At 43.2% G+C, this 26883-nt stretch overlaps 1 protein-coding gene across 3 annotated transcripts in view; it reads left to right on the forward strand.

Annotated features, from left to right (window-relative positions):
• PHTF2 (putative homeodomain transcription factor 2) overlaps positions 1-26883 on the forward strand; it is a 183417-nt gene that overhangs the window by 141066 nt on the left and 15468 nt on the right. For 2 of the 3 annotated variants that reach the window (XM_084649563.1, XM_084649562.1), the window contains 5 exons: positions 4606-4734; positions 6234-6506; positions 9077-9208; positions 15195-15281; positions 17040-17195. In XM_084649563.1, the coding sequence (XP_084505689.1) occupies positions 4606-4734; positions 6234-6506; positions 9077-9208; positions 15195-15281; positions 17040-17195 (777 nt within the window). Of the gene's footprint in view, positions 1-4605; positions 4735-6233; positions 6507-9076; positions 9209-13291; positions 14624-15194; positions 15282-17039; positions 17196-26883 lie in introns of those variants that run through there. The other variant, XM_084649564.1, reaches the window with a different exon arrangement.

A 26883-nucleotide genomic window follows, 5' to 3' on the forward strand; every position in this document is an offset into this window, starting at 1 on the left:
TTTAGAATAAATTGACAAATTAAGTGCCGGATGACACTTAAGGACCAGATGATATCCACCCAATAGTTCTGAAGGAACTCAAATATGAAATTGCAGAACTACTGACTGTAGTATGTAACCTATCACTGAAATCAGCCTCTGCACCGGATGACTGGAAGGTAGAAAATGTAACACTGATTTAAAAAAATAAATAAATAAAAAGAAGGCTTCAGCAGAGATCCTGGTTGAGCTGAACTTTAGTACTGGGCAAACTTGGTAAAACCTATAGTACCGAATAGAATTATCGGACACCTACATAAACACAATATGTTGGGGAAGAGTCAACACAGCTTTTGTAAAGGGAAATCATGCCTCACCAATTTACAGTAAAAGCTGTGTTAGCTGGCACTTTACCAATTGGAAAGCTCTATAAACTGGCATTTTGGGAGGGGGCTCTAGGAGGGAGTTGGGGTGCGGGAAGGGGTTCAGGGCAAGGGGTTGGTGCAGGAGGGGTTTTGGGGTGCCGGATCTGGGCGGCACTCACCTCAGGCGGCTCCCCGCAAACGGTGACATGCTGCTGCTATCTGGAGGCATGGCCAGGTGGTTCTGCGCACTGCCTCTTCCTGCAGGCGCCGCCCCTGCAGCTCCCACTGGTCACAGTCAATACTCCTAGGCAGAGGAATGGTGACAGGGGTTCCGTGCTCTGCAGCTCCCATTGACTGGGGAACGTTACCAATGGGAGCTGTGGGAGCCGGCGCCCACCTAGGAGCAGCAGGGACATGTCACTGTTTGCAGGGAGCCGCCCAAGGTAAACACCGCCTGAATCCGGCACCCCAAAAATCCTCCTGTGCCCCAACCCTCTGCCCTGAGCCCCCTCCTGCAACCAAACTCCCTCCCAGAACCCGCTCCTCCTCCCTCACCCCAGCCCTGAGCCCTTTCCTACACCCAAACTCCCTCCCTTTTAGTTAACCACAATTTTTGATTTACTGGCACCCCCCATTTCCCTGAACATGCCGGGTAACAAAGCTTTTACTGTATTAAAATTCTTTGAGGGAGTCAACAAGCATGCGGATAGAAGTGATCCAGTAGATACAGTATACTTGGATTTTCAGAAAGCCTTTGACAAGGTCCTTCACCAAAAGCTCTTAAGCAAAGAGGGAAGGTCCTCTCTACTGGGAGGACCAGTAACTGCTTGAAAGATGGGAAACAGTCAGTTTGCACAATGGAGAGAGATGAACAGATTCTTCTTTGAGTGCTTGCTCATGTCAATTCCATTCTAGATGTGTGCATGACCTCATGCACAATTGTCAGAATTTTTTGCCTTAGCAGTATCCATTGGGCCAGCTGTGGGGCCATCTGGAGTGCTGTGCTCATGCACCAGTATATGAGGCACTGCCGGCACGACAACCACTTAGTTCCTTCTTGCCGCGTAGGTCGGAGCGCCTTCCCCTTGCCTCCCAAGTGGATAGTGTTTTTTCTAGTACCTGTTGTCTCTTCTCTTTGTATATAGCTGTTAGTTAGTAATTAGGAGTTAAGTTGTAAGAGTTAGCAAGTTAGAGTCCTTGCAGGCACTTTACCCCGGAGAGGGCATGCCCCAGCCTCCAGGTTTCAAGCCCTGTTCAGACTGCAATAGACCTGTGCCTGTTAGCGACCCCCATGGCAGATTCCTAAAGTGCTTGGGAGAGTTGCACACAAAGGACAAGTGTTGAATTTGCAAAAACTTTCGTCTCAGGACTCAAAAGGAGTGGGACATTTATCTGAGGGCCCTCCTCATGGAGCCCATGCTTTGTCCAGTCTTGGAGCCTTCCTCCTCTAACTCCACGCCAAGCACCTTGGCGTTGGTGAGGAGGACACCGCTGGCACTGGGCTCCGCCCGGCACCGCTCCCCTTTGCTGGTGCCCAAGAAGTGCCTGAAAAAGCGAGGCTCCCTGGCACCAAGCAAGAAAGGATAATGGGCGCTGGGCAAAGGACCCAGTTCAGGCTGCCTGCTCATTCCAGAGCCTCAAGGGAGTGCCTCTCCATCTGGACTCCCCAGCCCCTCTTTCCCTCCCCCCCAGGGATCCGACTCTTGGGAGCATTAGGGGACCCAGTTACCTGGTAGTGCCTTTGACGTCTGAGGCCCTTCTGGTGGCTAGGGACCAGAGAGCCTTTCCAGTGACGCCTGAGCCATGTACGATGTTGGATGTGCCTAAGGCTCCCCACGCTAAGGGCAAATCAGTCATGGGACCACCTCAGAGGGCAGTCAAATGCTGTCAGTCCCCAGAGCAGAGGCAGCGCTCCCCGACTCCATGACCGAGGTCTCTGGTCAGACAGTCCAGGTTGCTGGCACCACGGTCTTGGTCTCCACCAGCACAGCACAGATCACCCGCAGTGAGGCACCGATTGTCCTCCCACCAGCTGATGCCCCAGCGCAGGTCTCCATCCGTCATTCTCCACTGGTATGGGACCGCTTACCTTTGCAGCACCGATATCTACGTCCCTGGCACCAGTCCTCAGAGAGGTGCCAATCACCTTATTCGAGGCACTGCTCTGCCGCTCCTAGTATCAGCTGCCAGACCCAGGCATCTACAGTTCCACCTTGGTCACCGGAAGAGGACTTTAGCCCCTTGCCACGGCAGCAGCGACCCCTGTGGGTACCAGAGACTGTCTTGGCTCCTGCAGTGCCAGCATGGCAGCAGAGGCCAGTGGCCAGTCCAATGGCCTTATTGAAACGTGTGGGGCATGCCGGCGATGCTGATGCCTTTCTCGCACCAGTCCTCCCTTGTGGCTTCGGAGAAGCAACTCCCTCCACCGACGGTATCAAGTTTGGTGCGCAGCACAGACTCTGATGCTGGGGTAGAGGAGTTGGTGTGCACTCCAAGGGAGCCCTCCCCTATGGGGGACAGTTCTCCAGGCCCTTCCACAGTGGTGCAATCATCATCCTCATCACCAGATGAGGCAGTAGCGGGGCCTTCACATGCTAGTTTTCCCGATGACTAGAGAGCACCACGCCATGCTTAAAAGGGTGGCTTTGAATTTGGGCTCAGAAGTGGAGGAACTGGTGGAACATTCAGACAACTTTTTTGATGTTCTAACGGTGGCAGCCCTATCATGGGTTGCACTGCTGGTATATGAAGGGGTTCTAAAGATTGCGAAGGCCCTGTGGCTCATTCCATCTTCTATCCTGCCCACCTCCAAGGGGGTAGAAAAGAAATATTTCATCCCCACTAAGGGGTTCAAATATTTGTATACCCACCACCCTCAGGGTCATTTGTCGTATCTGCGGCCAACGAAAAGGAGAGGCACGGGTAAGTGAGTTCCAGCCCCCAAAACAAAGACACCTGGAGGGTGGACCTTTTTTGGGAGAAAAGCTTATTCAACAGCCAGCCTTCAGTTTAGAGTGTTGAACCACCAAGCTTTGTTGGGGAGATACGGTTTTAACTTGTGGGACTTCCTCAAGAAGTTCAGAGACTCCCTGCCTCAGGACTTGGGCCAGGAATTTGCTACCCTCCTGGAGGAGGGTACTGCGGTGGCAAGGCGCTCTCTCTAGAGGGCCTGGGACACAGCCAATTCGACGGCCAGGGTCGTTGCCTCGGACATAGTGATGAGGCACAGTTCCTGGCTTCAGTCCTCAAGTTGTCCCAGGAAACACAGTCCTCCATCCATAACCTTCCCATCGAAGGAAACGGGCTCTTTTCAGAGAAAACAGATGCGAGGCTGCATGGACACAACAATTCTTGAGCCACCTTCTGCTCGCTCGGTCTGCATATGCAGCAGACAGCAAGTAAGCAGTTCCGGCTATCCCCTGCCTCCCTGGTAGGGTTTCTGAAGACAGAGGGTTCAGTCATCATTGCCCCTCCAGCTCCCGTCTGACCACTCAGCCTGGCCTTGCGAAACACCAGGGAGGCCAGAAGCACTCCTTTTGAGGATGCGCTCGAGGAATTGCAGGGTGTAGCCCAGATATACTGAACACCCAATGGTCTGAGGTTACTCGTGACCATGCCAACTAGAAGGGATGCAGGCGATTGAGGAAAGAGTAGGAAAGTAGATTCTGAAAACTGACTGGCACCCTATGAGGAAAGGTTATAAAAAAACAAACAAACAAAAAACTGGGCATGTTGAGTCTTAAGAAAAGAAGACTGATGGGGGGGAGTACTGATAATCTTCTTATGTGTTATGGGCTGTTATAAAGAGGATTGTGAACAGTTGTTCTCAATGTCCACTGAAGATGATAAAACAAGAAATAATGGGCTTAATCTGCAGCAAGAGAGAATTAGGTGTTAGGAAAAGCTTTCTAACTGTAAGAAAAGTGAAGTACTGGACTAGTCTTCCAAGTAAAGTTGTAGAATTCCTGTCATTGAAGGTTTTTAAGAACAGGTTAGACAAATACCTGTCAGGGATAGTCTAGATGTACTTAGTCCTGCCTCAGTGCAGGTGGATGGACTAGATATTCTCAAGGTCCCTTCCAATCTCGCATTTTTATGATTCTATGATGATCTGGTACATATGAAAGCTCTTTACAACAATATTCAAGACAGAATCTGATGTAATTACTTTTGTCAGCAGAAGTATTGACACTGAAGTAAATTTTGTTGGTGAACTATACAATACTTATTATATACAAATGAATATCCTTGCTTTTTATAGAGTCATTTGCCCTGGCTCCATAGTTCCAATCCAGGACTAGAAAAAGTAAGCGCTATTGTATGGGAGGGTAATGATTGCAAGAAAGCTGATATGTCAGTACTTGAAATCAGCGGCATGATAATGAACAGAGTGAGTATTCTTTTCTTTTTACTCCATGCAAACTATAATTAGCACTCAGAATTTATCATGTTTTGGGCAGATTTTCTCTCTGATAATCTCCAGGAAATATCTTTAGAAGTCTTGCTCTGTGAGATCTCATTCTGATTTCATTTTGTCCCCATCGGTGGTTACAAGAGTTATTAAATCTCAGATCTTAAAACCATGCATTTTAGATTCGAATTACTATATATCCACACGGTGAGCTTAATTGTTAGTCTTTATTTGGTTTGTTTTCAGGCACTTGAACATTCTGTGAATGTTGGTCCCCCAACTCTTAGGAACAACCAATTTCATTTCTGGGTTTTATGTGAATATCAAAAATTAGAAATATATTAGAGATATAAATATCTGAAAACTAGAGGTTAAGGTTGGAAAAATATTGCTTACTTTATTGAAATAAATCTTTAAGAAAATGGATGCTATGTCTCATGCACCAAAATGTTTCCAAATAAAATTCTCCTCTTAAGAGAAGACCAATATGACCCCATGTGTCAGGGGTAGTCAATTATTTTTTGTCAAGGTCCAAATTTCTTGGTCAAGGTCCAGACTCCAGAATAATTTTTTTAATAACTATAATGATAATAAGTAAATAAAAAGATTTTAGGTCCGTTCAAAAGCATCTGATGGTCTGGATTTGGCCTGCGGTCCACCTATTGACTACCCCTTCATATGCTGTACCAATACAACCAGTATGGACACCATCAGAGATAGAATAGACTTCAATACCAAATCCAGACATACACAACTTTAGCTAAAGAGACCCTTCATTTGTTTTAGCAGTATTGAGAGCGTTTTTCTCTGTGTGCAAACCATTAGAAGGCAGTACAGTTACACGCTTAGGTGAACCACATGTGCCTTATCCATATAGACAATATAGCCCTCTATTATTTATTTATATTGTGATAACACGAACAGACCCAGGTAGGATTGGGGTTTCGTGGTGCTAGGTGGGGTTTCGTGGTGCTAGGTGGGGTACAAACATTTAGGAAGACATTGTCCTTGCAAAGAACTTACAATCTAAAAAGACAAAGATGCAAGGAAGGAGAACAAGGTACACACATGTAAGCAAAGCAATTAGGTTGATTGGCGCATATGTTGCTTCACTGTTGTCTTTATTTTTAATAAAATTACTCAGCTGCCCCTGAGTCTATCGTCTGTTTTAGTTCCTTATAAAAAACAATAATGTATAGGTTAAATTTATTTACTTACTTTATTTTCAGTGTGGATTAACTATTTTCATAGCTACCTATCCATCCTCAACCTCAGTTTCATTGTCATTTTGTATATTTAAGGTATATACTTTTTCTATAACAGTACATTTAGAAGGTGTTTAATAAATATTTTACATCTTGTATGGCTTTTTTTGGAACTGTCATTGCTAAACTGAAGTAATAACTAAGTTGTTGATGCTAATAGGCATGAGCTTAATTCTTATAATTAATGGATAACTTTATTTCTCCCATTTTTAGGTGAACAGCCACATGCCAGGAATAGGATACCAGATTTTTGGAAACGTAATCTCTTTAATCCTGGGTTTAACTCCATTTATATTTAGACTTTCCCAAGCTAAGGATTTGGAACAGCTAGCTACACATTCTGCTACTGAACTTTATATTATTGCATTTGGGTCAAATGGAGACATACTGGTTCTTTCTATGGTTATAATAAGTTTTGTAGTCCGTGTGTCCCTTGTATGGATTTTCTTTTTTCTGCTATGTGTAGCAGAGAGAACATACAAACAGGTAAGTATACTATCAAGCCTCTCTTTATTACATTCCTTTGTGGAAGAAAAAGAAAACTAAGTATTATGCTTGATGAGTTTTGTTGGGCATAAACAATTTAAACTGTTTCTTCTAAGGTCCATAGATCCATTACAGTGGACACTTCAGACTGCTTCTCTTGGGGGGCAGAACCAGACTTGTCAGTCACTAGCAGAAGGGGAACACCTTGCCCTTTGAAGTTTCCTTTAGTTTTATCAGCCTCCTTTACAACCAGTGGCTCATTAAGATATCCCTGCTACAGAGTTTTTCCTGAGGAAAACTTTCACCTTTTTATTTCAAATTTCTGATTAACACTTTAGCTCAATAATTCTCCAAGTAATTCTCAGCAATGTCCCAGAGCTGAATTTCCCTCAGTCCCCCTGTACGCCCTACAGGAAAGGAGTCGGGCAGGATTGGAATAGCCATCTCCAGGGGGCAAGCAGCTCCCCCTCCCTTATTTGCACAACAGGAGTAATGCCAGATAGGCCGTGTTCCAGATGGAAAATAGTGTCTAAATCGTTAGAGCCCATGTCAGCAGCCACACTCCTGACTGAGGAGCTCAGATGTCTTCTCTTCTGCCTCCCCTCAGGCAGTGTATGGAGGGCATTGGCTATAGCATGGACATTGCCAACACTGGATAGTTGGGCCCAGCTTCATCTCCCTGCTGCCGTCTCAATAACAGGCCTCTCAGGAGATCCCTACTGACATCCTAGGCTGAGGCCATCCAGGGAAATGTAGAACCATCTGGTTTTTATAGATTCCGTACACTAGATAGGATTAGAGCCTCTGGGGAGTCCATTCTTGAATCCCCCGGTACCTTACCTGAGAGATCCAGAAGGGATCTGTACTGGGGAGACAAGGCAATGAGCCCTGCCTGCTTGAGGGCAGCGAGATTGCTAACCACTTGAAAATCTTTTTGGAAGAGTGTCTTAGCTTAATTGTGTTCCTCTCTCTGAAGCAAGATCGTAGGGACAGATTCCCAAAGGGGATGTAAATAATTGAAATCCGCTCTGGTTCCCCTGTTCCGCTCTGGTTCCCCTGTTCCTCTTCATAGAGCGGGGGTTGGCACATAAAGATAGAAAAGACCAAACCAAAGACTTGGGGCGGGGGGGGAGAGGGGAGGAAGGGAAGGGTGGGAGGGGGAAATTTTTCCTGAAGGAAGGAAGGCCAGTTGTCCATATCAGAGTTAAGGGATTAAATAATACAGTAATATATTTTAAAAAGACAGATAATCTTTTAGGCAGAATACTGAGTTCTGTGAAACTATAATTAGGAGGTCTGTGGCTGCTGTACGTAAGCTATAACTACTTATCCCTCCCCATCTTCCCTAGGAAGATACAGGGATGGAGATTTCCTACCACACTTAAGAAACTAGCTATAGGTCACCTACTCCTTACCAGGCTGTTTGGCTCAGCTATCACTCTGGGTTGCCATGCTTAAATGTGCAGATTCTTCTTCGAGTATCTGCTCATGTGGATCCTAGTACATACGTGCCTTATACACAGGAATGGAAATCTTTTAACTAGCAGTGTCTATTAGAGCTGCAAATGAACTCTGCATGCTGTTCTGCTCTCCGCCCCCACCAAACACCCCCAATGGCATAAAGGGTGGAGCTGCCCCTGAACCACTACTCAGTTTTTTTCTTACAGCTTGTGACAGTGAGATAGACCAACTTCAGTGTCTTTTTAGCTACTGTAGTCTCTGTGTGGCTATATAACTAGTGTAGTTACTATACTTAGTTTTTCTTTATTTTCATATATATATTGTTAGCCCATTGACAAAAATAAATATATGTCTGTGTATATATAGCTTTGTGTTTGTGTATATGTGAGAGAGATGGAATTGTGTTGTTTTTATTTAGCTGTCCCAATGCCAAGTCTATCAGCCCTATGGCTGTCTCAAAATTTCCAGGTTTTGAAATCTATCTGTTGTGCATCATTCCAATAAATGAAGGACACAATAAATGCCTCTCTTCCCCCCTGGGAAAAGGCCATAAGCCCAGAAAGTATGTGATTTTATAAGTCTTTCAGAATGCATCCAAAAAGCTAGAGAACTGTGTTTAAAATTCTTCCTGATGGAAAAATCAATGAGAGGTGCATTATACTCTGTAGTCCTCTCAAAGGAAGAAACCCCTGCTTCTTTGGAATCTCACTCAGCATGTGTTCTGGGTTTTATTTGTTTTGTTCTGTGTGTGTATGGTCGAAACTATTTGATAAACGTGACATGAATTAGTGAATACTTTTGGTTGACCCAATACTGCATTTTTCTGCAAATAAACTTTTGCACAGCTCTACTTGTAATGGATCTGTGTAAAATGCAAATTTTCAGGCAAGCACAGTTAAATTTTCCTATTCTGTAGCATTAATGGATTCATATAATTTATTGATGTATTCTTTTTAGTATAGCACTACCTCTATTTGTGCTCTTTAAAGTAGCATGTTTAATATATGAAAGTAAATTGATAAGCCATGTTGCGCTCAGCTTTGTTTCACTGCATTTTTTTTAATGAATTTGTAATCACTTAACTGTAAAATTTTGTTTATCTCTTTTAGAGGCTTCTTTTTGCCAAACTCTTTGGTCATTTAACATCTGCTAGAAGGGCAAGAAAATCAGAGATTCCTCACTTCCGGCTGAAGAAAGTGCAAAATATAAAAATATGGCTCTCTCTCCGGTCCTATCTGAAGGTAGAATGACTATATTTTTTCCTAACACTCTTACACAGTTAATATAAATCCATGTCCCATTGCTGGAAAGCTGATGATATTGTTGCACTGAGGTCTGCCCTCTTGTGAATTGCTAATTTCTTTTCAATATGCTCACTTCTCTCCTAGTCAAAGACATTTGGGCTGCGCCTGTTGCAATAAACAAAGCTAGCTCAGACTTTTCCAACAGGATCCTGGTCCTGACCAAGCCCTTTGTGCCCTTCTTTGACTCCAGTGGTGGTGGTTTAGTCTCCTTTCTTATCATAGACTCCCTTCTGACAGAAAAATTCCCCCAGGAATATGATATATTGCCACTGCGCAACAGAGAATTTTGCGGAAATTAATGTTGTACATGCAGAATTTCCTTTCCCCCACAGAAATGGGTTGCAGTGCTGCTAGTCACCACTAGGGGCCACTGGACTCAGCAGAGCCCCAGCTTGCACATAGAAGACACTGCTGGGAGGAGGGAGAGGGAACTAGAAGGTTCCTGGCAGCTGCAGTTCCCAGCATGCCCTGAGGGAAGGGAGAGGGTGGCACGCAGGAAACTCTGTGCAAGCCTGGGACCAAGCATTAAGCTGTTTCTCCCTGTGGATCTCTGGGCTCTGGGGGGGAGTGGGATGGTTGTACAGGCAAAGGGGGGCTCTGCAGCTGTGCTCTGGGGGAGGACCGGGTGCAGGTATCTGGGCTGGGGGGTGGGGAGAGCCTGCGGTTGGGCTTTGGGAAAGAGGTGGTGTGGGTGTATTGGCTGGAGGGGGGCCCTGCTGGTGGGCTGTGGGTGGGGGAGGAGTTGTGGGTGTCTGGCCCCCTGCTGGACTCTGGGAGAAGGGAGGGAAGGGTCAGAGAAACAGGAACTGGGTTGTCATAGGGGTTTCTTTAACTCTCTACTTCTAGGGGAATTTTTGTGTGTCTGTTTTGTTACAGACATACTTGCTGACCGGTATTTTGAAATAAATTACCAAAATAATTGAAACTGGTATGATTACATAATGTTATTTTGACAAATACAATTTGCAGAGTTTTGCAGAATTTTAAAATATCGAGTGCAGAATTTTTAATGTTTTGACGCAGAATGCCCCCAGGAGTAAAATCAGATGGAACAATCAGAAGATAAGGAGGAGCTCCATCTACAAGGAGACTCTCTCAAGAGTCATAAAAAGACAGCACTGCCATTATTACTCCCAGTTTGCAAACCCTTCTTCTTCCAAGGAATGGCTTGTTAAGGTTTCTGCTTCCCATCATACCAATAAAGGGTCTTCCAGAAACTCCTCCATAAGGGCAGATCAGTCCTTTTCTTCACTTCTTAGGACTCCACAAAGTGAATCATCCTTCCTGATCATCAATTCTTCAGCGTAAAGCCCAAAACTTCACCCCCTGTCCCCCACCCAAGTCCAAGGTCCAGTCCACCTCCAAAAGAAAAACTCAAGGTATCATCCCAGGTTCTTAAATTAAGTAACTGAGCTGCTTAGCAAATAATTTTCAGTTTGCTTTCCAAATGGAAGTTCTGGACTCAGGAGTGTTCTCTAACCACTTATTCACAGCATGTTTATAAAGATGTTGGTTCTGCTAACAGTTCAGCTAAGGTTTCTGCAGGCTCATTTAAACCTGCTCTTAGGCGACATATTTACCAGAATACAATTTTCGAAGATCTTGCAGGAAGTGACCCCAAAGGACTCCTTCTATATGCCAAGTACATAGGTTCATCGTAAACTTGAAAGAGCATTCCCTGATCCTCTTTCAAGAATAATCCACCTAATAGTTGAGGTGAACATAGAACTAGTTTTCCTATCTAGTCTATCTAATCTTACTATACAAGTACCCACAATAGATATCCATTACTACTGCATCTGAGTGTTTTGCAATCTTTAATGTATTTATGCCTAGAAAACGTCTCAGATAGGGAAGTATTATTATCCCCATTTATAGGTGGAAAGCTGAGACATAGAGACTATATGACTTGACCAGAGACACACAGAAGTCTGTGGGACAGCACGGAATCAAATCCAATACTTCAGAATCCCAGGCTAGTGCCCTGATCAGTGGAACTTCTTTCCTCTGTAGACAACAGAGATCTTCTTCTTCCTTCATATGACTGGTGGAGAACAGCAGCTACAATTTCACCTGAAGTTGATAGAGCCAGGTGGCTACATCAGAAGTAGCAGAATTTATTGCTGTGATGCCTCCTTCATATTTATAAGATTTGTTAAGATGCAGATAGTGATTTCTAGGGTATCATAGAATCTGGTGTCTTCCATCCGTCTTTATCTGCAGCTTCAGTTTCCAGCACAGAGATTCTCCAGGGTTTGGCTGAGCCCTAGAGCCTTATGGAAAAGACTAAACTGCCTCCAGCCTTTGCAGGAAGTGAGGTGTAGTGTGACTGTCGGGGGAAGAGATTAGTCTCAGAAAAAGAATGTCAAGTAATACATTTTCTATTTGGACTTTTTAATGAAATAAGCTTCCTTTCTAAGATTAAATATAAAAAAGCTACAATGTCTAGACTTCTCAATTTAGTTATATCTTTGAATGCTAACTTTATCCAGAGTATACCATTGTTAAAAATGCATTTTTTTTCTGGGAGGCAAGGAGGTCCTCTGCTTTCCTTTGTGATCTGAAATGGTCTGTTCCCCTTTGCTTCCACCAAGTTTCCATTTCAGAAAGGTCAGGACATGACTTCATTTTGAACCCTTTCAACACCACTTTCTTAAAGGGAACTGTCAACTTAAAAATGTTGTAAACAAGTTTGTTTACCCATATTACTAATATTATTAAAATATTTAAATTAATATTGTATAATAGTTTTGAAATACAGCTCACTTGTTACTACTTACGCTCTTTATTTCTCACCTCTCCGACAATGGAAAACAGTTTCACTTTATGTAGTCGCTTACTTAGTACTGCAGTATTTGTGTTTCAACACTGCGATTAAAAAAAAAGAAATCCATACCTACTAGGACCATCGGTCCATTGCTTCAGGCTCTCCTTTCATTATATGTAACAATCAGTTGAGTTTGGGTGTTTTCTTTAGCTCTGGGAAATTCAGAACTATCTTGAATTTAGCAATTTACCTTTTGATTTCTGCATCTAAGAATTCCACTATGAAGTCTGAATCATCAAGTTGGTAATTTTATTTCAGAAAGCATGATTTAGAAAGAGAAATTTGCTACAACATGCTTGCTACAGCACATTTGTAGTGTATATCAGACAAATGTGAAGAGCATATATGAAGAGTTTACTACTTAATTTTTTTTCAATTTAATGTTACATGATGGGTTAAATTCTGCCCTTGAATTACAAGTAAGTCAGTGATGAATTTGGCCCAATATGTGTAATTGTTAATACATCTTCAATCCCCTTATTCTCCTGACTGCTCACTCCACCATCACACTCTTGAGAGCCTATCTGTTCTCTTTGCTAATCTTTCCAGTTCAGGTTTGTTTTCTCACTGATACCATCCATCTATTTAGAATTCCCATCTTCACTCCCCTTTTCTGAAACACTTATTATTTATCAATTATGTTGCAATAGTGCTTAGAGGCCTCACTCACATGCCAGGTGCTGTGCAAACAAACAGGAAGTGACAATCCATGCCTTGAAGAGCCTAGCATTTCCTCTTTTTCCATTACACATGGCCCCAACAGCAGTATGTGGTACTGTGCCAATGAAGGACGCTCTGGGCCCATTCCTGCCATTAACTTCAATTGAAGCAGGATAAGGCAGGGGGGAAGGCATAGGGTATAAACATTGCTAAGCCCATCATGCCACCTAATGGCTTTGGCCAGTGAAATATGGTGATGGGCTGTAAACAAAGCTGTAAGTATCATTAAGAAGAAAGCAACAGCCTTTCCTTGTAAGCTAAAAGTTTTTCCGTTTGTAACTCTTCTGCCCGTCAGAGTTGGCAGCAACAAGGGCCGGGTTCAGTATCTAGGGGTTTCATTCCAATAACACTGGTGGAAATTCACTACCATCTTATATAATTATACTTTTGTTCCCACCATGTAACTATTATCGCATAATTCACAAATTCTCCTCACTTCATCCTGTTCCCTCCCCACATATCCCTGAAAATAGGAGAGTCTTGCGACATGTCTGGAAGGCTAACCAGTTTGGACTCCGGAAGACCAAAGAAGGAAGCATTATTCCATAGCTGAGTGACCCTCACAGAGAGTACCTTTCTGGTAGCTGCTTCTCATCTCTGTCAAGGGACCTCCATTTCAAGCAAATCTACTGATCACAACTGTGATAATATGGAATAATGAAAGAGACAATCTCTAAAATAACATTGGACCAAAACCATATAGGAGTGCTTTAAAGGTCAAAATAAAAACCTTGGATTCTACCTGTAAGCCCAGAGCCACTGGTGTATCAGACAAGATGTTATCAGACAGTCTGCACAAACTTTATCTTCAAATGGTCACAAGGTATTTTCCTAAGCAGAGCGCATTACAGTCATCCAAAGAAATTATTTAAAAGAAAAAAGTACAGAACTATTTTTAGTAGAACTTTAGACTGTTTAATATAACTGTGTTCAACCTATCAAGAGCCAAAATTTTGTTTCACTGTATATGCAGTTCATTTGGCCCCTGTAACATATTAAATCGACTAATAAACTGTAGACTACACTGTAGTCCAAAACAAAAATTTGTCAGTTCTCCTCCCATGCATTTTTTGTGGATGAATGTATTGCTTTATGAAAACGCTGCCAAAAGCCATCCAGAATGCAGATGCGTTGTGTTGTAAAGATTTCCTGGATAGTTTTGCCAAAGTACTTCATTTTTGATTTGTATAATTCTGCTGTTCCAGAGCCTGTTTTGAGCCAACTGTGCCAACTTGTGCAAACTGTGGGTTATATAATGTGGGGAGTTATGAAGCAAAGAGAGACACTGCCTTGATGCAGCTTGTATGTTCTGTTGTGATTCAAGACATTGAGATTTTTTAATGACATTCGCATGTGGTATTTTCATTTCCCCTTTTTTGTTTTTTCCACAATTGTCACACATGCACTAATATACCCTGCTTTGTGCTAGGACAAGCTGTTCTCAATATTCACTTTGATCATTATCCAGAAAAAAAAATGGAGTCACTGGATTCAGGAGAAATTATATGTCTTGTTTGTTCGGGTTCGAAGTGTGTCCCAAATAAGTAAATATAATGCCTCATCATCAAAAACTCCTACATTTCTCATCTTCATGCAACAGAGAAGTAAAATTTTGAAAAGGGAAAAGAAAGATGGGAAGTAAAAATGAATGTATGTTCATAACGTACATATTTTTCAATCCAGCAGAGGGCCCTCAATTCTTAAAAGGAAACCAAAAACCAAAAACAGTATTACAGGATCATCTTGCTGTATATGTAACCAGGAGTGAGATTATTGAAAACAATAAAAACATGCCTTTCCAGTCATATTATCCTGTCCCAGACCTTTCTTTTTTTCCATCCCTTCCTCATGAGAATTTTCACATGTAGAAATGTAGTATGGCTATGTGGGATAATCTTTTGGTATCCCAGTGCAGTATCCTTATACTGAAAGAGATTGTTGCACTGATGCATGTAGATGGCATGTTGGTAGCAGTGGTCTGTATCTCAACTCTGCTGTCAACCCAAGTTTAGTTCTTTGCTATGGCCTGAGGCAGAATATCTTTTCCATTTATAGGGCGCTTAGGGAAAACTATTAAAGTAGAAGCAACTTTTGATCACTGAGGAAACCAGTGTACTAGTGATTCATAGTCTATTATAGTTTCCCTGAGCCACCCGCTTCCCCTTTCTTCTTCATTGGTGATGCATTGTCTCAGGAAATATTAATGTGTAGTTACACTGTAAAATTAAAATACAACGTTTTGTATTTAAAGTTCTAGGTTACGCCACTGTGAGCCATAATCAGCCTGTGCTGGGGGTGTGAACCTGACTCGATCTACAAAGTTTCTTGGTCAATTACTACAGAGATTTTCACTCAATATGTTTCCCTTATTTTCAGCGGCGAGGTCCTCAGCGGTCAGTCGATGTAATAGTTTCATCTGCCTTCTTATTGACAATTTCAGTTGTATTTACCTGCTGTGCTCAGGTGAGGATACCTCATTTATGCAAAGGCAGCCAAGACTTTAGAATGCTTCTTTAAAAATGTTTCACTTTATAAGCAAGCCTTCCAGGCTGGAAGATATACAGTGAAAATAACTATCATGGTTAGTGCCTTTTCAGAAGATTAATTTCTATTGTATATTACTCAATGTATCTATTTTAGAAGTTTAACTTTTTAAGCGCCAGTGTATTGCTAAATGTATTCTACCAAGAGTATAAATTAAAAGTAAATATCTCTGTTAATTTTTTTCATCCAGTTTTTTCCTGTCCCCCATGAATTTTGGATCTTAGTGATTTCAAAACACAACCTGTCAAAAACCTGATTTTGCAAACATTTTGTGTAATAAGATTAATCTGGAGGGATGAATTGGGGATTTTAAAGGTATAATATAGTAGTATTCAGTGAGATATTTTAAAAGCATCTTAATTATTTGCATTCCCAGTGTTTGTATACTGTCTCCTATTCTTTTCATTCTGTTGCTGTAAATTGCCATCCTGATTTCTGTGAGATATAGGAAATGCAGTGGTATTGTAGCCATATTTGTCCCAGTATATTAGAGAGACAAGATGTGTGGTAATATCTTTTATTGGTCCAGCTTGTGTTGGTGAGAGAGCTTACACAGAACTCTTCAGGAAAGATTGCATTGTTTAGTATGCTAGTATTAGCCTGCCCTCTAGTGGAATAAGCAAACCTATGTTTATATAGCCTGGTATTTACTGAAAATACTTGCTTGGATGTCTGTAGATAACCACCAGAGGCTCTGTCATTTGAATTGACTAGCAATCATTTTTCCATTTCCTTTTTAACCAAAAATAATTTCACTGCCTTTTCCTGGTATATAATGTAAATAAGGCTATGATTTTGGAATGGAAACTTGTAGTAAATTTCATGGCAGAGGTGCAAAGGTCATTCGAGGGAGCCCTGCTCCACTAGCCCGACCCTCCACTTTGCCCGCTCCTTACCTTACTCTCCCTGCTGGACACATGTGTCCGTCTTCCTGGATTCAGATGGTCCACAGCACCTAGAGAGAGGTACTGCCATGGTTTCGGCAACTGGCAGTTGAGAGCCCAGTTATCAGCACATGGAACAACATATAGTGGGACCTGTCTGCTGGACAGATGGATTAGGCCACAGCACTTTCCCTTGCTGTCTAATTTTAAAAATGAGGTGGGGGAGAGGAGAGTGGCTCTTGGGCTCTCCACCCCCCTTGTCTCTGGCACCTGTGGAGCTGGGTTCAGCCCCATGGGACAGGCTTATGCCAGTTTTTATTCAGATGCATGATTATTGTGAACCCTATGGCCTCCATACCAAAATCGTAGTGTTAATCGTACATATTTTAATATGAACATAATTTTAAGTTTAGCAATTTAATATGGATTCAGTTTTCTTTTTAATCCAAGTGATAAGTATGTTGCTGTTTTCAAGCAAATGCGACAACTTCAGGAGTTCAAACCTCTTCATTTTGTATTAAAATATTTTTTTTGCTTTACTTACATGCTAAAGAGGCCAATCCTTCCTAAATTACTCTTAGGCCTGCTCAGCCCTTATATGAAAACCTATCTTGGTTAATAGAATGTTGGTTTTGAAATATAAATTAATTTAAAAAGTCTATAAAGTAAAAACCAGATCCATACTTTTTACAAGAAAAAAAAATTATGAACTGAAGTTTTTATCTTACTGTAGCATTAACCTTTATTTTGAAGTTCAATAACTCTTAATTTTGCTTTTTCTCTTTGCTTTCAGTTGCTTCATGTACATGAGATCTTCCTTGATTGTCACTACAATTGGGAACTAGTGATTTGGTGCATTTCATTAACCCTCTTTCTCCTAAGATTTGTTACACTTGGATCTGAAACAAGTAAAAAATACAGCAATACCTCAATATTACTTACTGAGCAGGTGAGAATGTACGTAGACCTGCATATTTCTCTCTCTGCATGTCTTTAGTCTGGGAGTCCATGGGACATGGACTTTAAACAGCCCTGAATTCAGTGAAATCATGGTATTAAAGACATATACAACATGTAGCTCAGTTCCCATATTTTTCTCTAGTGCCAAATCTAGAGTAATGCTCAGTAAAAAGTGCTTTAAGGTTCACATAGCCGCTTCACAAATCTTACAGTAGTCTTTTGCAGGCGAGCTGCAGAAGCTGCTGGAAAAGTTCCTGTTGCCCTAGTAGAATGGGCTTCCTATAAGAAAAAGGGTTTTTTAAAATTTAGAGACCAAGTGGGTGAGGTAATTTATTTTATTGGACCAACTTCTGTTGATGAGAGAAACAAGTTTTTTATCTTACACACTGCTCTTCGGGTCTGGGAAATGTACTCAGTGTCATAGCTAAATACAAGGTGAAACCGATTGTTTAGCATATTTAGTCAACACATATTTCAAGGGACAATTCAAGGTGAAGTCATAGGTCGGGAAAGGGGGAAAAATGCTGGGGTTGGGATTTAAGTGGGTTATAGATTGGATTTATGAGTGAGAGGTCAGTTATGGAGTGATTGCTTTGTGGAAAGTGTTCACCCATAGGTGATAGGATGTTTTTGTCTTTTGTCATTTTTCTCTGTGAGTTCATTTGAGAGCTTAGTGATTGTCTGGTTTCACCCACACATTTTTTATTGGGGCATTTAGTGCACTGGATGAAGTCCCCCACATATTGTGATAGGCATGTGTAGGACTAATGGATCTTGAAAGGTGTGTTGTGAGAGGTGTTGATCATCATAGCAGTTGAAATATGTCTACAGGTTTTGCATCTGTTGTTTTGGCAGGGTCTGGTGCCATTTTGAGTTGGTTTGTCCTGATCTCTGGGGAGCTTGCTTCTGATGATGAGCTTGGAGAGGTTGGGGATTGTACGAAGGCCAGAAGAGAGTTCAAGAAAGATTTCTTTCAGGATGGGACCCCATCAAGTACGGGTTGTAATTGTTTGATGCTTCCCTGTATGGGTTCCAGTGTGGTATGGTAGGAGACAATTAGACGTGTGGGGTAGAAGTGGGTTTTATTTCTGTATTGAAGCAGGTAATCTCAGGATATCTGTATGGTCTGTTCCCTGATGAGATCTACTTCTCTGGTGGAATGTCGTTGTTTGGTGAAGGTGGTTTTATGTGGGTTAAAGTGTATATCCTGGACTTTTTTCTCAGAGTATATTTTGTGGTATGTGAATGCCTGCCTAGGGGTAGATAACAGATTTCTTGGTGTGTTTGGGATAGCTTGATGTATTTGGGGTAGTGAAGGTAGGGATGATGATGTGTGGGTTTCTTGTATGTAGTTATCTGTGGGTCCATTGTTGACTCATGAACCTGATCATGGTATTCAGGAAGTTGATGGTATTGTGGGAGTGCTATCTAGAGAGTGTTGAAGTTGTAGTGGAAATCTATGAGGGAGTTTAGGTCATCTGTCCAGAGGATGAAAATATTGACACATCTCAGGTGTATTTGTTCAGAAATTGTTCTTCAAGGTGGCCCAGGAAGAGGTAGGTATACTGGGGAGAGAAGTTTTCTTTTAACTGTTTTTCTCTTACTGTTGGTGTTCCAAAAGCTAATGGGACATTATGGCTGAAAGCAACAAGAATTCTGTTTTTAAAACGTATAGTTTATATTTACATAAGGTGTCTAAACAAGCACAGCTTACATGCAACTTCTCTCAGGAAAGGCCCATCTTACAGAGGATCTCTTGTTGGTGTCTCGTTTATGGAATCATAGAATTGTAGGACTGGAAGGGACCTTGAGGTCTTCTAGTCCAGTCCCCTGCACTCAAGGCAGGACTAAGATCCGTGTGATGAAGTTGTTCTTCACAAGTGTGGAGCTAATGCTGCAAAGGAGAAACACGAGGCTGCTGTTGTGTGTGAAATCTGGCAGAATCAACTGGAGAAGGCAACCTTGCTCTGTTTGGGCGGGTCCCGTGCACATAAAGAACTTACTAAACTGGTGGAAGGAGCAACCTCATGTCTGTGCAAGTGTCCCTTTCTGCTGCCCAGCCCTATCAGTGACTCTAACAGCCGAAGCGCAACTCAACACCCTCATGTTTCAGGGCAGATGGACAGCCCACAAAATCAGTTTCCAACTTGTTGGAACTCAGGGTGATCAGGAATGCTTGCCTCCATTTCCTACCTTTCATCAGGGCAAAATGATCAGGATCATGACAGACATGTCCAGTATGTTTTACATCAACAAGCAGGAAGGTGCAAGATTCCCTTCCTTGTGCACTGAAGTTATAAAGCTCTAGAACTGGTGCATAATCAACTGTATCCAGATTTCAGCAGTCCAGGCATCTGGAACACCACTGCTGATGCCCTCAGCAGACACTTCTCCCACAACTACAAATGGGAACTGGACACTCAGGTCCTCCCATGCATATTTCAAAGATGGTGACAGCCAAAGATCAATCTTTTCGCCACCTCTGATAACTGGAAGTGTCCTCTCTTCTGTCCAAGAGGGATCTGGGTCACCACTCCCTGAGGGATTCCTTCCTTCTAACATGGAAAAGGACCCTGTTCTATGCCTTTCCTCCAATGCCCTTAATTTTAAGGGTGCTGAACAAGATCAGGCAGTACCAGACCAGAGTTTATCCTCATAGTGCCTACCTGGCCAAGAAAAGCGTGGTACTCTTACCTACTTCAGCTCTGTGTCCAAATGCCGATCAAGCTCTTGATCATTCCTCATCTCCTGCCTTAGGATGTGCGTCACACGCTTCACCCCAAACTGGCAGTTCTGTGTCTCGGGGTCTGGCTCTTGGATGGTTCTCCAGAATAGAGGTTTCCTGCCCTACAGAGGTGCAGTATGTGTTATTAAATAGTAGAAAAGTGTCAATCCATGCTACTTATCTGCAGAAATGGAAGAGATTCGTCCACTGGTGTGGTTGTCACTACGTCTAGCTGGAAACAGTTCCCCTTTCCCTTATCCTAGATTACCTGCTGGATCTGAACTTCTCCAGGTTATCCATCAGTTCAGTCAAAGTACATCTTGTTGCTTTTTTCCCCTGGTTGAGGAATTATCAATTTTTGCTCACCTGGTTTCATCAAGATTCATTGGTCTGGGTAATCTCTTTCCCCATGTTAGACCCTCTGCCCCATCTTGAGACGTCAACCTGATTTTCAACCACCTTCCGAGAACTCCATTTGAACCAATGGTGACCTGCTCCCTATTTCATGCATCTATGAAGACAGCCTGTAGGGCCATCGAGATTGGCACCTTGATAGCAGATCCCCATCTTTACCATGTTCTTTCATGATAAAGTCTCTTTACATCCACATCCAAGGTTCCTACCCAAAGTTACCCTGGATTTCCATTTCAACCAATCTATCCATCTATCAGTGTTTTTTCCAAAACCTCACAGTTCTCAGTAGGAATCCTATTTCCATATCCTGGACATTAGAAGGGCCTTAGCCTTTTAACTGGTAGGACTAAACAGTTTATGAGATCTCCTAGGATCTTCATATCCTTCCCAGAGAGGTCTAAGAGAGCTTGCATTTCTGCTCAAAGTCTTTCAAAGTGGATATTGGGTTGTATTGCTACTGTTACGAGTCTGCAGATGGTCAGCACCCCCCTGCAGCCAAGTGAATTCAACCAGATGGCAGGTGACATCTACTGCATTTTTTTTTGAGAATGTCCCAGTATTTGAGAGAGAGAGTTTCTACCCGGTCTTCAATTTGTACATTTTTGAAGCATTACACCCTACTCCATGCTGTCAGATCTGATGTCACTTGGCTCTGCAGTACTATCTTCAGTTCTGGATCCTGTTCCTGATGCTGATCCACCGCTTCTTCTAGGGATACTTCTCAGAAGTCACCTGAAGTGGAGCATCGATAGGGACAGTACTAGAAGAAGAAAGAAATGTTACCCTGTGATGTAAGTGTGATTCTTCTAGATGTGTCCCCCTACAGGTGCTCTACTACTCGCCCTCCTTCCCCTCTGCTTCGGTTGTTCCTTAGGGGATGAATGAGTACAGAAGGAACCGAGGGCGATTAATCCACGCACTCCTATGTAGCCTTGGTATCTGTCACAAGGAGGCATAGGGTGCATGTATGGGCCAAACAGATGCTGCTAGCTAGAAATCTTCGACTGACGGCTCAAGAGGTGCATGCACACTTGAAGTGGAGCTCCCATAGGGGGTGTCATAAATATAAAAGGAAGGGTAACCACCTTTCTGTATACAGTGCTATAAAATCCCTCCTGGCCAGAGGCAAAACCCTTTCACCTGTAAAGGGTTAAGAAGCTAAGGTAACCTCGCTGGCAGCTGACCCAAAATGACCAATGAGAGGATAAGATACTTTCAAATCTGGAGGTGGGGGGGGGGAGAACAAAGGGTCTGTCTGTCTGTCTGTGTGATGCTTTTGCCAGGAACAGATCAGGAATGCAGACTTACAAATCCTGTTAAGTTGATAAGTAATCTAGCTAGAAATGCATTAAATTTCCTTTTGTTTAATGGCTGGTAAAATAAGTTGTGCTGGATGGAATGTATATTCCTGTTTTTGTGTCTTTTTGTAACTTAAGGTTTTGCCTAGAGGGATTCTCTATGTTTTGAATCTGATTACCCTGTAAGGTATTTACCATCCTGATTTTACAGAAGTGATTCTTTTACCTTTTCTTTAATTAAAATTCTTCTTTTAAGAACCTGATTGATTTTTCCTTGTTCTTAAGATCCAAGGATTTGGGTCTGTGTTCACCTGTACAGATTGGTGAGGATTTTTATCAAGCCTTCCCCAGGAAAGGGGGTATAGGGCTTGGGGGGATATTTTGGGGGAGGATGTCTCCAAGTGGGTTCTTTCCCTGTTCTTTGTTTAAAATGCTTGCTGGTGGCAGCATATAGGGTTCAAGGACAAGGCAAAGTTTGTACCTTGCAGAAGTTTTTAACCTAAGCTGGTAAGAATAAGCTTAGGGGGTCTTTCATGCAGGTCCCCACATCTGTACCCTAGAGTTCAGAGTGGGGAAGGAACCTTGACAGGGGGACACATCTCAAAGAACTGCAGTTACTGCACAGGTTGAATAACATTTCTATCACTGGGTGTATACACTCTGCAGCTAAAAAAAAATACAGCCAAACTTAATCAAAGCAGCCATCTCAACCTTTTATGCATATTCTAGACCTGCTGAAAGAGGCAGTGCTTCCATAAGAGGGATCCATCTGCTTCATCTGACAACCTCTTCATATCTGTCACCAACGAAGAGACAGCAGGTTTAACAGTTCTGTCGAGAGCTGTTCCAAACCAATCATTTTGAATTTTTTTTTTCTTTTCTACCCCTTTTTGGAGAGTCTCATTTATAACTGTGAAGCCTGGAACAATATTACAACAGCCTAATGGATCCTCCAGATTAACCAGCCTGGTTATATTCTTCAGTTCCAGTCTATCCCTACACCCCATGCACCTTCCCCATCCCTTTTCAGGGACTCCTCTGAAGGATTCTACAACAAGAAGTTCAATCTGTGTAGTCCCTCACAACAATAGTAGAGGTTCCTCTTCAGTTCAGGGGAAAGGTCTCTTGTTCTCATTTTTTTCTGCTTCCCAACAGAGGAGATTGGAGAACCATTCTGGATCTAGGCAGACTCAGTAAATACATTTGATTCAGATTCCGAACCATGTCCGTAACCTCAATAATCCTGTCCCTAGACCAGTGGTTCTCAACTCTGGTCCACCGCTTGTTCAGGGAAAGCCCCTGTCAGGCCGGGCCGGTTTGTTTACCTGCCATGTCTGCAGGTTCGGCCGATCGCAGGTCCCACTGGCCGTGGTTCGCTGCTCCAGGCCAATGGGGGCTGCGGGAAGGGCGGCCAGCACGTTCCTCGGACCGCGCTGCTTTCTGCAGCCCCCATTAGCCTGGAGCGGTGAACCGCGGCCAGTGGGAGCCGCGATCCGCCGAACCTGCGGACGCGGCCGGTAAACAAACCGACCTGGCCTGCCAGGGGCTTTCTCTGAACAAGCGGTGAACCAGAGTTGAGAACCACTGCCTAGATCCACAAAATTGGTTTGCAGCTCTGTAACTCCATGATGCATATTTCCAACCATCCTGCACACAGGAAATATTTCTATTTCATAGTTGGGTACACAACATTTCCAATACAGAATTCTTCTGTTCAGCCTGTCAGCAGCCCCGGGCTGTTTACAAAATTTCTGGCAGCAGTGGAGGCATTTCTCAGGGTATGTCTACACTACAAACCTACGTCAGCCTATATTAGGTCGACTTTCAGCCACCGCAGTAATTACTGCAGTGGTGCATGTCCACACTATCCTCGGATCACTAGTGCAGATCCTCACCAGGAGCACTTCCACTGTCCTCAGAGTGGCAGTGTGGGGAGCTGAGAGCCTGGTCTCTCAGCTCCAGTGGCAGCTTCCTGCCAGGACCCTGGCTGTCCCACAGGCTATCGGCAGGCTGCCCTCCCTCCTCCACTCCCTGTTCCCCACCGGCAGCTGGGGGAAGCCACCCGGGCTTGTCCCCCCGATCCCTGTTCGGAGCCAGAGCCCTGCCAGGTGCTTCTCCCCTTCCCTGTTCCCCACCAGGAGCTGGGGCAAGACACCCCGGGGGATTCTTGCCACCGGGGAACAGGCTCCAGCTGCAGTACCCTCCCGCCTGCTCCCTACCGGGAGCCGGGCAGCCTTGTCAATTTCAGCCATGAAATTGACAGGGGTGCCTGGCTCCTGGTAAGGAGTGGGGTCCTAAGCTGTGTGGGCTCCAGACGAGAGCAGGGTCCAAAGCTGCCTAGCTTTCCAGGTAACGGGGGCTTGCTTGTCAATTTCACGGCTCCTGTAAAGGATGCAGTGTCTACACAAACACTGCGTCGCCCTAACTACACCGACCTAAGTCATATGCCTTTCATGGAGGTGGACTTATGTTGGTGTATTAAGGCACTACCATCAGTGGGAGGATGGGTGTAGTGTAGACACTGACATAATTAAGTCAATATAAGCTGCCTTATGTGACCTAACTGTGTAGTGTAGACCAGCCCTTAGAAAGCAGAACATTCAAGTTTATCCTTGCATTGATGATTGGCTGATTCAAGATACCTCTCCTCAGCAAGTTTCTTTTAACATTCGGTACATTCTCCATCTGTGCACCAGTCTGGAGCTTGCAGTAAACAAGGAAAATCTGACTCCATCACAACAAAATAAAATTCTAGGGGATCTTCTGGATTCCACTTCTGTATCAATCAGATTTGAGACCACAATGTGAATCATTACTCAATTGCAGAGCAACCCTTGCACAACAGTAAGATCATGACTAAGAGTTCTGAGGCATAATGCGTCATGCATATTCATCACTCTTCGTGCCAGACTTAACCTTCATTGTTTGCAGGACTGGCTGAAATCAGTTTACGCTCCAGTAAAACCTCATAGAGATATACTGGAAAGGGTTATTCAGTTTGTACTTTCTTTACTTCCATGATGGAAAGATTTGATTGATGTATGCAAGGGTGTCCCTCTTGCACCTCTTCTCCCCTTGTTAACACCGGTGATGGATGCTTCCAGTCTAGGTTGGGAAGCACATTTAAGTCATCAGACTCAAGGTCTGTAGTCAAAAGTTGAATCTCTTCTATACATAAATATTTTGGAGCTCAGAGCAGTTTGTCTGACATGTAGTGTTCTTGCCTCTAATCCAAGGCAAGTCAATTCCAGCAATGACAGACAATGCTGAAATGTTTTATTTAAACAGGCAGGAACGGGCCTCTTCTGTGTCAGAAAGTAATCCAGCTATGGGAGTGATGCATCAGGCATCTAGTATATGTCACTGCTATCCATCTAACAAAACTAATAAACACCCATGTGTTTCAGCTGGGGAGGCATTTTTGATCTGGCCAGGTGTGGTCCATAAAGAACTCAGTCAGCACATTTTCCAAAACTGAATGTAAGAGATCATAGACTTGTTAGCCACAGAAGTGAACAAAAATGCAACATCTTTTGCTTGAGATGAGGTCAGAGTTGGATCTCCATCAGGTGCCTTCCTAATATCATGATCTTGATTCCTGATGTCCACCTATCCCCCTTAATTTTGCATACTCTGAGAAGGCCCAAGGATGCCACAGCCACGATGAATAAACTGCTCCATCCTGGCCCAGGCAAATTTTGTTCCCAGAGCTGCTGACACAGTCAGTTTGGATTGCAGTAACATTGCCTTTACTGTCAAATTAGATGTTTCAAGATGACAGGAAGACACTGCACCTTACAGCTTGGATGCTTATTGCTTAACCAGATGTAGAGAAGTCTTGCTCCAGGGATATACCAAATATTTTAATAGTAGAAAGGACCTGTGATGGGTTCCCCCAGGGGTTCTGTCTGGAACTGGAGCTGAGCCCTCTGACCCATCAGCCTGGGCTACCTCTCACTCTGTGCTGCTGTGACAAGCTGCAGACACGCTCCCGGCCTAACACTTCCACCAGCATACTCACAGGTAGGGACACAACCATTTGCAGTTATATGCAGGCTCTCTGAGCAGCCACGGCATGTGAACCAACAGTAGAGAGGCTACAGGCAAAATAATCCCCAGTTTTCCAGCCTGGGATCCCAGAGTGGTACCGTCCTGCCCTGGTCCAAACCCCAACCAGCATGAATTTATTATCCAGTTTGCCTCCCCCTCAATGTGAAGAGGAATATGCAACAGCCTCTCCAGGTTAAGATTCCCAAGCACATCACTCCAAACTCACTGGTTTAGATTAAAACATAAAATAAATTAACTACAAAAGATAGATTTTAAGTGATTATAAGTAATAGCAAACAGATCAAAGCAGATGACTTAGTACATAAAGAAAAATGTGATCTAAGCTTAATATGCGAGAAAGATAGGATTTGAATTAAGAATCCCTCACCCTGACGGATGATACAAGCAGGCTGCAGATTCTTAAGGCACAAACTACACTTGCTTTGCAGCTTAGAATCCCCAGGTCTTTCATACACAGGCTAGAAATCCCTTTAGCCTAAGTCCAACACTTCCCCCAGTTCAGTCTTTGTTCCTCAGGTGTTTTCAGGAATCTTCTTGTGTGAGGAGTGAAGAACAACAGATGATGTCACTCCCTGCCTTATATAGCTTTAGCATATGGCAGGAACCCTGTGTTTCAAAACTTGGTTCCCAGAGCAGTTTGTGGAAAAATACCGACATCCCAAGATGGAGTCCAGAATCATGTGGCCTGGTTACATATCCTTGTAAAGTCATAGCAGCCATTACTTACAGGCTGTTTGGAGTGTTCTCAGAAAGGCTCACCAGGTGGGAGATAAGCTTCTCCTAAGGCCTGTTGTTTTCCCTAATGGCTCATTGCCCTGAATAAGCCTTTCCCAACCAACTATCTAGACTGAAAGCACCTTGTCTAGTGGGCGTTACCCAGGTGTAATTACATTTGAAGTACAGATACATAATTAATATTTATAAATTCAGATACAAAAATGATACATGTATACAAATAGGATAATCATATTCAGCAAATCATAACTTTTCCAATGACACCTTACATGACCCGTCCTGCAGAAAATAAATCATAATTATGCTGTAATCATATCATAATATCACTATGAAAATATGGGGTGCAGTATCACAGGACCCTAAAAGATCTACTTAAAATGACAAATGAAAAAATTTACTGTTTGGGCACAACAGTGTTTCACCTTTTCTACAGA

The sequence above is a fragment of the Lepidochelys olivacea genome (assembly GCF_965140295.1).
Source record: "Lepidochelys olivacea isolate rLepOli2 genome assembly, chromosome: 1".
Classification (NCBI taxonomy): Eukaryota; Metazoa; Chordata; order Testudines; family Cheloniidae; genus Lepidochelys; species Lepidochelys olivacea.